This window comes from Leptopilina heterotoma, unplaced genomic scaffold, assembly GCF_015476425.1.
Source record: "Leptopilina heterotoma isolate Lh14 unplaced genomic scaffold, ASM1547642v1 Lhet_6, whole genome shotgun sequence".
NCBI classification, from domain to species: Eukaryota; Metazoa; Arthropoda; class Insecta; order Hymenoptera; family Figitidae; genus Leptopilina; species Leptopilina heterotoma.
Genome location: NW_025111137.1, coordinates 3,709,716 through 3,722,622, shown reverse-complemented (window position 1 = coordinate 3,722,622; position 12,907 = coordinate 3,709,716). Strand labels below are relative to the sequence as shown.

General features: G+C 24.6%; 1 protein-coding gene across 5 annotated transcripts in view; it reads left to right on the top strand.

The window, feature by feature from the left end:
- Positions 1-12,907, top strand: part of LOC122509101 (protein-tyrosine sulfotransferase) — a 363,218-nt gene that overhangs the window by 344,274 nt on the left and 6,037 nt on the right. For 4 of the 5 annotated variants that reach the window (XM_043622879.1, XM_043622880.1, XM_043622876.1 and 1 more), the window contains 5 exons: positions 8,105-8,238; positions 8,635-8,743; positions 8,932-9,126; positions 11,608-11,861; positions 12,199-12,396. In XM_043622879.1, the coding sequence (XP_043478814.1) occupies positions 8,105-8,238; positions 8,635-8,743; positions 8,932-9,126; positions 11,608-11,861; positions 12,199-12,396 (890 nt within the window). Of the gene's footprint in view, positions 1-8,104; positions 8,239-8,634; positions 8,744-8,931; positions 9,127-11,607; positions 11,862-12,198; positions 12,397-12,705; positions 12,755-12,907 lie in introns of all 5 variants that reach the window. The other variant, XM_043622881.1, reaches the window with a different exon arrangement.

The following is a 12,907-nucleotide window of genomic DNA, read 5'->3' as shown; positions in this document are numbered from 1 at the left end:
TCTTTAATAAATTATTTATTTTTGTATTTAAATAATTTAATTCTCGTAGAATTTTCTAATAGAAATTGATTTGAAAATGAATTTCAGTTAAAATTTTACATAAAATTATTTTACAAAATTTTAATTATTTCCAAAAACTTTTCTCTATTCAATCAAATTTCTTACAGAGTCAATTATTTTTAATACAATTTTAATCTGATTTCTCGAAAAATAAAATTATTTTTAAAAATTTTATTGAAATTCGTCAAAAGAATTTTAATTACTTATTTCAAAATTTGTTGATAACATTCTTTAAATGAGAGTTCAATTTTAAAAAACATTGCATTCTTTAATAAATTATTTATTTTTGTATTTAAATAATTGAATTCTCGTAAAATTTTCTAATAGAAATTGATTTGAAAATGAATTTCAGTTAAAATTTTACATAATAATTGAATATTAAACTCTCTAAATTTGAATTATTAAAAATCTTTTCTAATTTGAATTAGTGACTATGGCTTTTTGCTTTTGAATTAGCAGATTTTACTAATAAATAGTCGTTTCTATTAATTTAATAGTAAAATTAACTATTTCAAAAATAAAAAATCAGTCATTAATTCCAATTAGTGAATATTTTTACTAATTCAATAATTGAATTTTGAAAAGGTTTCAAATCATAGTCTTTAAGTTTGAATATTTAATACTTAACTAAAAATTGTGTAGATTTAATTTTTTTGAAAAAGTTTAATTGAATTTTTTTTAAGTTATTTGAAGTTTTTATTTTCTAATATATATTTTTGGAATCGAATTTCCGAATAATCGATTAAATTTCTCAAAATTGAATTGTAAACAAAAGGATTTGAAAATTTTCAAAGAAATTTTTCAAAAATTATTAAAAATAATTAATTTAAACTTTATAAAGAAGAATTTTAGTTAAAAATTCTGGAAAACAGTAATTAAATTAAAGTGATGAAAGTAATTTTGAATAATTAATGGAAATTTATGAGATTTATTTATTTGTGAGATTGATTCGGAAAATTGTTAACTTCTTTCACCTTTAATTTTGAATAAGTTACAGTAACAATATTTTTATAATATAAAATAATGATTTTATCAGTCCGTCATTTTTATTTATTATAAAACATGAAGATATCGATTGCTCCGAGTCGAAGACTCGGAGTGTTCGATTTCTTCAAGTTTTATAACAATTTTTTATAAGTTGTTTAGTTTCAAAAAGATTTGAATTTAAAATTTTTGAAAATCCTTATTCTTATGGAAAAATTATAGGTAATGACTAAATATTTATTTTAAAAAAAATAAATATAACAATAAAATTGATTGGAATTATTTAATTTAAAGAAAAGAAAATTTTTTTATATTTAAATGTAGTTTTAAAAACATGGAAAAATTCTGTTTTTTAACCTGAAAAACCTGGAACGTTGCTTAAAGTTTGCCGAGCAATATTCAAACTTTCTTTACAAACAAGTTAAGTTTGGAAATCTGCAATTACTGTTTTATTCCTAAGAGAATTATCGATGGCTGAGAACTAAAAGTTACTCTTTTTATGAAGAATGGCGCCTTGTTTCTATATATATAGTTAACTGTGGCTTGACTGTTCGTTGAAACTTTTAAAACGAACCACTTTGAAAGGAGCTTGATAAAAGTTTTTTTTATTTTCTTTTTCTTTAGATGGACAGTCTATTAGCCTGGTCATTCGTCCATGAAGTCAAGTTTCTCAAACTTAAAGACACCCCCAAGCTACTGGAAAAATCTATTTAATATATTAGATTATGTATAAAATATCCTCGAAAAAATGTGGAAATAAAAAATTTGATTTAAAACTATAGAGAACGAACACATAATCGTTCAAATGACCATATAGTTTTGTAAAACTTTTCTGGTAAACATCCGAGAGCCATATTCGGATATTTAATGACTTGTTTTCTAAACTTTCAATCTAGTACTAAATTTTCAAAAGCATTAGAGAAAATGGGTAGAAAAATAAAATAACAATTTTCAAAAATACTGATATGAAATTTGTATAGATCTTTAGCGTTTTGAAATAAAAAATGTTATTTCAAATTATGAATTTTCGAATGCAAAAATGATTTCGTTTATTTGTTAACAAAAACTAATATTAATTTCCAAATGTTTAACAAATAACAATTTTTTGGATAGATTTTTCTCATCTATTTTATTAATTTTAGACTCATATTTTAATTTTTGCGAAATTTGAAAATAGATTAAAGAATATAATTCATTTTAATATCGACAGAATTTTATTTAAAGCCGCATATAAGATTTTAAATTTAATGTTTTAGCATCAATCGAATAATAGATTAAAAACGAGAGAAGAGCGCGGTACTTAATGAAATGAAAAGTCTTTTGCTATCATAAAAAAAACTTTTCTTATTCCAATAACGATTATTGAAATTTCATAAAGTAAATTTTAAGATGCAGTCGTCCTGAAGTAAATAAGTGCGATTTAAATTAATATCCTTTGTCTTTTTTTTAAAAAAAAGGAAAAAATTTATTAATTCAAGAAATTTATTTCCCCTCTGCAAATATATATTTTTTAAGAATTTACATTAAAAGAAATAAAGGAAAGGAGATTATAATTTTTTCAAGACAATGAAAAGGACAGAGAGTTTTTTTTTCTGCATAAATTGCAAGTGTATCACTTTCTCTCGGAATGTTTTGTCTAGAATAACTTCTCTATATGTCTACATTGCTTTGGGTTGAAAGGAAAAAAAAAACAAGAAGGGCCAAAACAAAACTCTGCACACAACGTGCGAACGGAAGAGAAACGAGTTTCTGTCGCGTTCATCCTTTCCACGGCATAAATCGCTAGTCGCATTTCACGTGCAATTTCTCCACTTCAGCAAAAAAAAAAATAAATAAATAAAAAAAAAAAAAATAACGGAAAAAAGGAACAAAACCACGTTTCACGGCATAGAGGCGAAAAATACTAATTGTAAAATATTTTTACCACACTTTTTAACGTCTGTTTAAATTGCAGTATCAATTAGGGATATATGCGAATGTTTTCCACTCTGGATTTTCAACGTCGAAAATATTTAAATGAATGGTTGACGAAAAATTCGAGAGAAGAAAAATGAGAACTTTTACATTATGACAAAATCTTTTAATCGCATTGAACAAAAAAAAAAAAAAAGAATTACAAATTTTTTTTTTGTAAATAGCATTTTTTTGAAAACTGTGTTTCCTTTCTCAAAATTACGTTTTAATTTTAAACTGTATAAATTTTAAAGTTATGTTTTCCTCTCGAAAAAGTCGCAAAAAAATTGCAAATTTATATTTAAATTTTTTAGGGTTTATTCGCCTCCTGTGTTGTAACTGTGAATCTAATTTTTTGTATGTTTGCATATTGACTTACGAATTCTGACCTGAATTTCAAGTTTTTATTCGTTTTAACAGGAAATTTTTTGTAATTTTTTATTTCATTTTAATTGTTATGTCACCATTTTAATTTGTCAATTTTCAGGTGTATCAATTATTTAAATGTTTTTTCCACTTTACAATTTTATTTTTATATTCACCTATATTGATCTTCGGTTTGTCACTGATTATGAATCGAACAAGCAACAATTTTCGCGCGAATTTTTTAATCATTTTTCTAAATAAAATTAGCAATTTTAAAAATGATAGAATGTAAAAAAATTTTATTCAATTTCTTCTGAAATTCGTTAAATTTTTTATTGTATGTTTAATTAATTATTAAAAATAATGGATTTATAGAAGAATTTTAGTTAAAAACACTAAAAAAAAATTGAATTTTGTCGAAGTTACAAATTATTGCAGAAATTCAATTGTTTTCAAAACTAATAAAATTCTTCGCAGAAATTCAATTATCTTCAAAAATAATAAAAATTTCATAAGAATTCAATTAACAAATTTTTTTTTAATTTCTTCACAATAATTCAATTATTTTCTTAAATAATAAAAGTTTTTTTTAGGAATTTAATTATTTTTATAAATAATAGAACTCATCGCAGAATTTCAATTATTTTTAAAACAATTTTAATGGAATTTCTCGAAAAATGTAATTATATTCTTAAAAATTTGATTAAATTTCGTCAAAAGAATTCAATTATTTAAAAATTTGATATTAAATTCTTTATAAGAATTAATTTTTAAGAAACATTAATTTATTCAATAAACTATTTATTTTTGTATTTAAATAATGGAATTCTCGTAGAATTTCCTAATAAAAATTGATATAAAAATGAATTTTTTAGTTTAAATTTTAGATTGAATATTAAAATCATTATAGCGTGAATTTTTAGAAATAATTGAATTCTGAAAAGTTTTCAAATTAAAATGTTTGTAATTTCGTACAATTGAATTGTAAACAAATGAATTTGAAAATTCTCACAGAACTTTTTTAAAAATTATTAAAAATAAAGTTGATTTAGAGAAGAATTTTAGTTAAAAATTCTAGAAAATAATAATTGAATTGAAATGATGAAAATAATTTTGAAGAAGTTACAGTGACAATATATTAGTATAATATAAAATAATTATTTTATCACACAGTCATCTTTAATGAAGTATTTGGGTTGTTTAATTTCAAAAAGGTTTGAATTTGAAAATCTTAATTCTTATATAAAAATAATAATAATTAAATAGGTATTTATTAAAAAAGAAGTTATTGATGTTTTTGAATAATTTTCCAATTAAAGAAATTCGTAAATAAATGTAACAGAACATTTTTTTGAGTAAATTTTTTTCCTTTTTCTTCTAAAAATTCAAAAATTTTCTATTTCATTTTAAATTTCATTTTCAATCAAAAATTTGTGATTCACAAATAGAATTCATAAAGATTTTTTTTTCCTTTATTTAAAAAAAACTTTGAATTTAAACAATTGTAAGTAAGAAATAGAAATGATGCAAATAATTTACTTATGAAAATTGAAAATTTTCGACAAAAATATTTCTATTTCTTAATCATAATTTTTTAACAAGTAACAATTTTCTAATATTTTTTATAAATAAAAAGGAGAAAACTTTGCATATAATTTAGACCAGTCAAACGAAATTTGTTATAGAAAAAGGCATATAATAAACAAAGTGGGTATAATTTTTATTTGTTAAACATAATTGACGAATGCAAGATAGCGAAATTACATTATTTCAAAAATATATGAAGTAAAATAATTAATGAGAAAAAAATTGCTCTTTTATTTAGAAATAAAAAAACTTTTGATATTATAATTACCTATGTTGAATAAAGAAATTAGTTTATGTAAATATAATTCAAGTTGAAAAGTTTATGTAGGTAATATTTGTGAGAAGGAATATAAGAAAAATTTTCTTGATTTAAATGTCTTTAGTTGTCAGTGGTTGTCACTTTTGTTACATACCTAGTAGAAAGGTATTTCAGTAGAAACATCCCGTTTTGATCAGACACGGTCTGGCATGACGTTGTACTACTCCCCTTGGAATGGGAAAATACTTTCTTTATTGTGACTGCAAAAGATTAAATTGAAGAATTTTTCTGCATTTTTAACAAATATTAAATTTCCATTCACGTACTATATTTACTTTTTTAATATGTTTAATTTGCTCGCATATGTGACCTGGTCTATTAAAAAGGGACTTTACGTGCGAAAACAGCAATTAAAGTTTAAATTTAAAAAAACCTTGTTTTTCATATGAATTAACAAAATTCCCCAAACATAGAAAAAAACTAAGTTTTCTAAATAGCATCAATAAGTATAAATAAGTGATACAAGTTTCTAAGGGTTTTCGAGGCCGCTGATTACGAATATGATGTTAAATTGACAATTTGACAGTTGACAGCTGTCAATTCAACTATAAACTTCTCTAAAAAGTAATCATTTTTAATACAAAAAGACAATAATAGGGTTTTCAAGGTCGTTTATTACGAATATGATGTCAAATTTGAATTTTGACAGTTGACATCTGTCAAAGAAACTGTCAACTTTTTTGAATAATAACTGTTTTTAATAAAAATGTCAGTAAAAGTGTTTTCGAGGTCGCTGATTACGAGTATAAAGTCAAATTTGAATTTTGATAATTGACAGCTGTCAAAGAAACTGTCAACTTTTCTAAATAATAACTATTTTTAATTAAAATGTCAGTACAAGGGTTTTCGAGGTCGCTGGTTACGAATATTATGTTAAATTTAAATTTTGACAGTTGACATCTGTCAAGAAACTGTCAGCTTTTCTAAATAAGAACTGTTTTTAATGAAAACGTCAGTAAAAGTATAAACACCAATAAATAAATAAATAAAAGTGTTTTAGAGGTCACTGATTACAAATATGATATTAAATTGACAATTTGACAGTTGACAGCTGTCAATTCAACCGTCAACTTCCCTAAAAAATGATCATTTTCAATAAAAAAGACAATAATAGGGTTTTTGAGATCGCTGATTATGAATATGATGTCAAATTTGAATTTTGATAATTGACAGCTGTCAAAGAAACTGTCAACTTTTTTGAATAATAACTGTTTTTAATGAAACTGTTAGTACAAGTGTTTTCGAGGTCGCTGGTTACGAATATGATGTCAAATTTGAATTTTGACAATTGACATCTGTCAAAGAAACTGTCAACTTTTCTAAATAATAACTGTTTTTAATTAAAATATCAGTACAAGGGTTTTTGAGGTCGTTGGTTACGAATATGATATCAAATTTGAATTTTGACAGTTGACAGCTGTCAAAGAAACTGTCAACTTTTATAAATAATAACTATTTTTAATTAAAATGTCAGTAAAAGGGTTTTCGAGGTCGTTGATTACGAATATGATGTTAAATTGACAATTTGAAAGTTGACAGCTTTCAATTCAACTGTCAACTTCTCTAAAAAATGAGAATTTTTAATAAAAAAGACAATAACAGGGTTTTCGAGGTTGCTGATTATGAATTTGATATAAAATTTGAATTTTGATAATTGACAACCGTCAAAGAAACTGTCAACTTTTTTAAACAATAACGGTTTTTAATGAAAATGTCAGTAAAAGGGTTTTCGAGGTCACTGATTACGAATGTGATGTCAGATTAACAAGTTTACAGTTGACAGCTGTCAATTCAACTGTCAACTTCCCTAAAAACTGATCATTTTCAATAAAAAAATCAATAATAGGGTTTTTGAGGTCGCTGATTACGAATATGATGTCAAATTTGAATTTTGATAATTGACAGCTGTCAAAGAAACTGTCAACTTTTTTAAAAAGTTGATCATTTTTAATAAAAAAAAAGATAATAATAGGGTTTTTAAGGTCGCTGATTACGAATATAATGTCAAATTTTAATTTTGATAATTGACAATAACTGTATCGGATTCGTAATCAGCGACCCCAAAAACTCTCGATTAACGAGTTTCAGATATTTTCATCAACTTTTGATGTTGAAACAATACCATATTTCACAATGATTTTGAAAAACCCTTAAATACCACCATTTATGAAGTTATATAAATTTTTTTTATCAACTTTTTTGAAAACGGATTTCAGTTATTCATTATACCTTAAACTACCTAGGAATGGTTCAGTTTTTAATTTCCCCAAATTATCGTCTTCGTTAATTTTTAAAATGATTTTTTGACACGTAAGGTCCCTTTTTATAGACCTGGTCAAATATATTTAAAATGAACTAGATTGAAAATCAACTTACCTGAGAAGAAATACCGCTTTTAATTATGTGCTACATATGAACTAAAAAAATACTTTGTAAATGGCTTGATATTTATTAAAAATATGTTATATATATATATATATATATATATATATATATATATATATATTTGATATATATATATATATATATATGTTTGTGTTCGTGCGTGTTACATTCATGAGCTTATTCATTTCATGTGATAAAGGACCAAACGTGTCCTTATCGCATTCAAACAGCTACTGGAGTGACGTGTTTGTAGTAATTAACTGCATATGGAATCAACATTTTAAATTATTAATTAAGAGAAACTTTTTAGTGACATAATAATTAATTTTTTCTACTCGCAAAGAAGTTTCACATAATATTTCCATTTATTAATTTGAGAAGAAAGAAAAAAAAAGGAAAAATAAACGGAATTTAATTGGTTTCAATAAAATGTTATTTTTTTGTTTGCAGAAATATGTAGTTGGACCATATGACCAAAAAACATATAGTTATGATAGGTATATGCCTTTAATTTTCATTGGTGGAATGCCACGGTCGGGAACAACTTTAATGCGTGCCATGTTGGATGCCCATCCAGAAGTGAGGTAATAATTAATTTAATTAATTAATAATCAAAACGAAATTTCAAATAAGTTAGAGTGGTTTATGTTTTCGGTTTTGCAGAATAATTATTAATAATAACAATTATTATTATTATTATTATTATTATTATTATTATTATTATTATTATTATTATTATTATTATTATTATTATTATTATTATTATTATTATTATTATTATTATTATTATTATTCATTATATTACTAATATAATTAATAAATTGTTTCATTCTCTTTGTGCATATGTATCGTTTAAAAGCATACAATACAACGAATAAACAATTTTATTTTAATTAAAAATCACGACAATTATTCTAAAAGGGAATAAAAAATACTTTTAAACAAAATAAAATGTTAATTTTCGAAAAAAAATTTTCTAGATGTGGCCAAGAGACGAGAGTGATACCAAGAATTTTACAAATGAGAACACACTGGTACAAATCAGAAAGGGAAAGTTTACGCCTTGAAGAAGCTGGACTTTCAAAAGATGTAAAATAATTCATAATAATTCAACTATTCTCATAACATATTTTCTAAATCACTTTTCTATTTTTCAAATCTAATCTCAAGAAAAATGTTTAATATCGTATATGTATAAATGTGAAAAATATTTTTCACTAAATTCTTTGTAAGAAATTCTTTTTGGAACATGCTAAAAATATATTATCTCTCTTCAGGTAATAGATAGTGCGATAGCAGCCTTTTGTCTCGAGGTGATAGCAAGACATGGTGAACCAGCTCCACGCCTGTGCAACAAGGATCCACTTACATTGAAGCTTGGTTCTTACGTTCTCGAACTATTCCCCAACGCCAAGTTTATTTTTATGGTCCGGGACGGACGAGCAACTGTTCATTCTATTATAACCAGAAAGGTAAACCTCAAATATAACTTAATAATAGTTGAAATATACTCGTTTTCCAATAAAATGAGAAAACTTTATTCAATGCAAAAGAAAAAAAAAAAGAAAACGAAGCCGAACGAAATGCAATTTAATTTTCTAGGAAAACTTACAAAAATATATATATGAAAAACCACAAAACTTTTGTGATATATTCATTACAGTATAATAAGAGTATATTCATAAATATGCAAATTGCAGTTATAAATAAGGGTAGTTTTAATTATTATACTGGTCGATAAAAAAAAATTTTTTTTTTGCCACAAGAGAATATAAACTTTGTTTGACAAATTACATTTGATCTAGTAACTAATTATAAAATCTAATTCTTCATCTATTATGCTAATTCTTTATCTCTAACTACTAACTATTCAATAAATTAAACAAAAAGTAGGAAATCTGTTAAATGCATTCTGATTGCAAGTGGTATATTTATAAATTAAGTTCAAGAACATTAAAATATTTCAATTATTTTAAGAATTATATTTTAATTTTAACAAAACAATGAAAATTCAAAAAAATTTGTAATTTGATCTTTAAACATAACTACGATCGTTTTAATTTAGAAATAAATCCAATGAATAATTTTACAGCTTTTACTCCGTTTAGAGTTCAGTGCTCTTTAATATAATTGATTTTAATTTAATATTAACAAGAATTTTATACTTTGAATATCGACTATTAATGATTGTCAGAATTACCGATTAGTCTAACAAGTTTCCTTCACATCGTTTCTGGTTTTTATTATTGAATTTTCATGTTTAAGAGTGGATCTATTTTAAACCAATTAAAATAGTTTCTTTCTTTAGTCTAAATATAAATTATTCTTTCTTATGAATAACGAATTTCATTACGAAAAATATATTACAAAATAGTTCATTTTTCTTCAACTGTACGCTGCACATTTAATTAAGTTATATATTTTTCAAACCATTTTGCACTTTTGAAGTCTGACATCAGACTTTAATTCATTTTTAAAATTTTTGTCACCATTTCGATCAAATTGCATCAATCTCCGAAATTATCCGCCATATTGGATCCGACATTTTGAATGTAGAAAATTTCACTTCAAATTCGGATTCAGCGTTGTCTTTCAAGATAAAAATTTCTTCTGAATCTGAAATAAATTCTAAAAAAGTTTCGAGTACCTCCATATTTTTGAAAAAGCTCTTCTTTAATAAAAAAAAAGCTCCAATTTGATGAAAAAAAAGACAAAATTTGATATTCGACTACAAAAATTGTAAAAATAAATTGTCAACACCAGCTTCGTTTTTCAAGGCACACATTTTTTCTGAATCGGAAATAATTCTAAAAAAGTTCTGAGTGCTTCCGTGTTTCGGTAAAACCTCTTTTTTAATAAAAAAAAGTTCCAATTTGATGACAAAAAGCCCAACTTTGAAATTCGACTCGAAAAATTGTTTTAAAAAAGTTGATGAGACTAGCGTCGTTTTTCAAGGCACAAATTTTTTTCTGTATCGGAAATAATTCTAAAAAAGTTCTGAGTACCTTTGTGTATCGGAAAAAGCTCTTTTTTAATAAAAAAAAGCTCTAATTTGATGAAAAAAAGACCAAACTTGATAATCGTCTCGAAAAATTGTAAAAATGATACGGCCTTTGTATACATCTTTTTATGATTATTTCATTCATCATTATTTGTTACTGGTTACTGCCTTTAGTCTCTTTAGTTCTTTGTTTAGATAAACTTCCCAACATCTCCTTTCTAATTACTTTTCTTACATTTTTTTAATTTATTTTTTTCCTAACTCTATATTATAAAAAAACTCAAGAGGATCCTTCTTTAAAAAGCCTAAAAATAGTGTTTTTTATGAATTCTTTTAATAAGAAAAATAATAACTTTGACCTCCGGGCTAATTTTATCAAAGAGGGACTTCTTCTCGATATCAGACTATTTTGACTAAAACAAAGATTTTAGACAGTAGATCCAATTGTGTAGCACCGAAACTGTATTTTTACATTTATATAGTTGGTTTCGTGAATCTGAATATTGTCAAAGGCGTTTTATTATCTTTCTATATACAGTCATATAATAAGAGTGACCAAGCTTGGATTTGCATTTAAATATGTGGATCAATATCACTCGGAATTCATTGTTTGAATTTACAAGACAGAAGGTTCTAGAACATGAAAGTTAATGCATGAAGATACACATACAGAATGGTAACATAAAAATAAATGTTTAAACAAACTCCTTCAAAAAAGTTGAATGTTAAAGTAACATTACTTTTTTGTTGTAAAATGTAACACTTTTATGTAAATTTTTGTGTATAGTTTTGATATCGGCTCATATAAATGCACAAATTTATTACGGACACTAGATAAATTTCAGTTTATTATGGAAATTAAAAGACAACCTATTTAAACAAAGTTAAGATAAATGTTGAATTTCTGACGTTTGATTTTTAGTTAAAAAGTTAATCCATCACAATTTTTCAGGTGACAATAACAGGATTCGATTTAACGTCCTACAGACAATGTTTGTCGAAGTGGAATGTTGCAATATCAACTATGTACAATCAGTGCAAAGACGTTGGAAGAGATCGTTGCCTAATGGTTCCTTACGAGCAATTGGTGCTCCATCCTCGAGTGTGGATGGAGAAAATTCTCGGTTTCTTGGACGTACCTTGGAACGAGTCAGTACTTCACCATGAAGAATTCATCAATAAACCGGGAGGAGTTCCGCTCAGCAAGTAAGCGAAGAGAGACTTGAAAGTTTTGATTGATATTATACTGTGAATTCGCATCAAGTTACCTCAAACATCGAATTGAGTGATAAGCAATTTCACATATTTGAAAACGTTCTTCTTCCTCCTTCTCCTCCTTCTTCCACTCAAATAGTATTTAGAAATTAAAATTTCTCATTTTAAAACTTTTCAAACTCACAGACTACCAATACCTTTTCATATTTTTTTTTTTTTTTATAAAAGATTATACACAAATTTTACAGCAACTAAAATGTTTTTGAAAATTTTAATTAGTAAAGTTAGATAAAATTCTAAATAGAAATAAATTTTATTATCATTTCAGAGTCGAAAGATCGTCTGATCAAGTCATTAAGCCAGTAAATTTAGAAGCGTTGACAAAGTGGGTCGGACATATCCCTAAGGATGTTATAGATCAAATGGCAGACATTGCCCCAATGTTGTCGGTTCTTGGATATGATCCTTACGCAAATCCACCGAATTATGGAGCACCTGACAAAATAGTCAGTGATAATACTCGGAAGTAAGTTCAATCTATTATTTTAAACTTGTTCATCATCTTTTATATTTTCTATTACAAGTCTTTTTTTACTTTTGATTTTTTATTATTATTGCTATTATTATTTACTATTATTGTTTACGTCATAAATAAATAAATTGAACTATTAACTATTATTTAATAGAGTCTTTTGGTCAAAAAGTTGCTTTAATGATTAAACTATAATTGACGTTCTGTCAATTATAGTCAATTATATCCAACAAAAAATTTCACTCTAAAATATTGAATTTATCAAAGTCACAATTAAAAACTACATACGTATCTGTTCTATAGAGTCAATGACAGCATGTGAAGTCATCAACTTTCAGTGCCGTATTTTTGAGTAAGAAAATGCAAAAATATTTGTAAATATATTAAGTACAAAATTTGTACATATGTAAAAATATATTTTAATAATTATATTGAGAATAAAACAGTATAATTACAGTTATAATATTATATAGATAAATAATTATTATCAATATTTAAAAAAAAT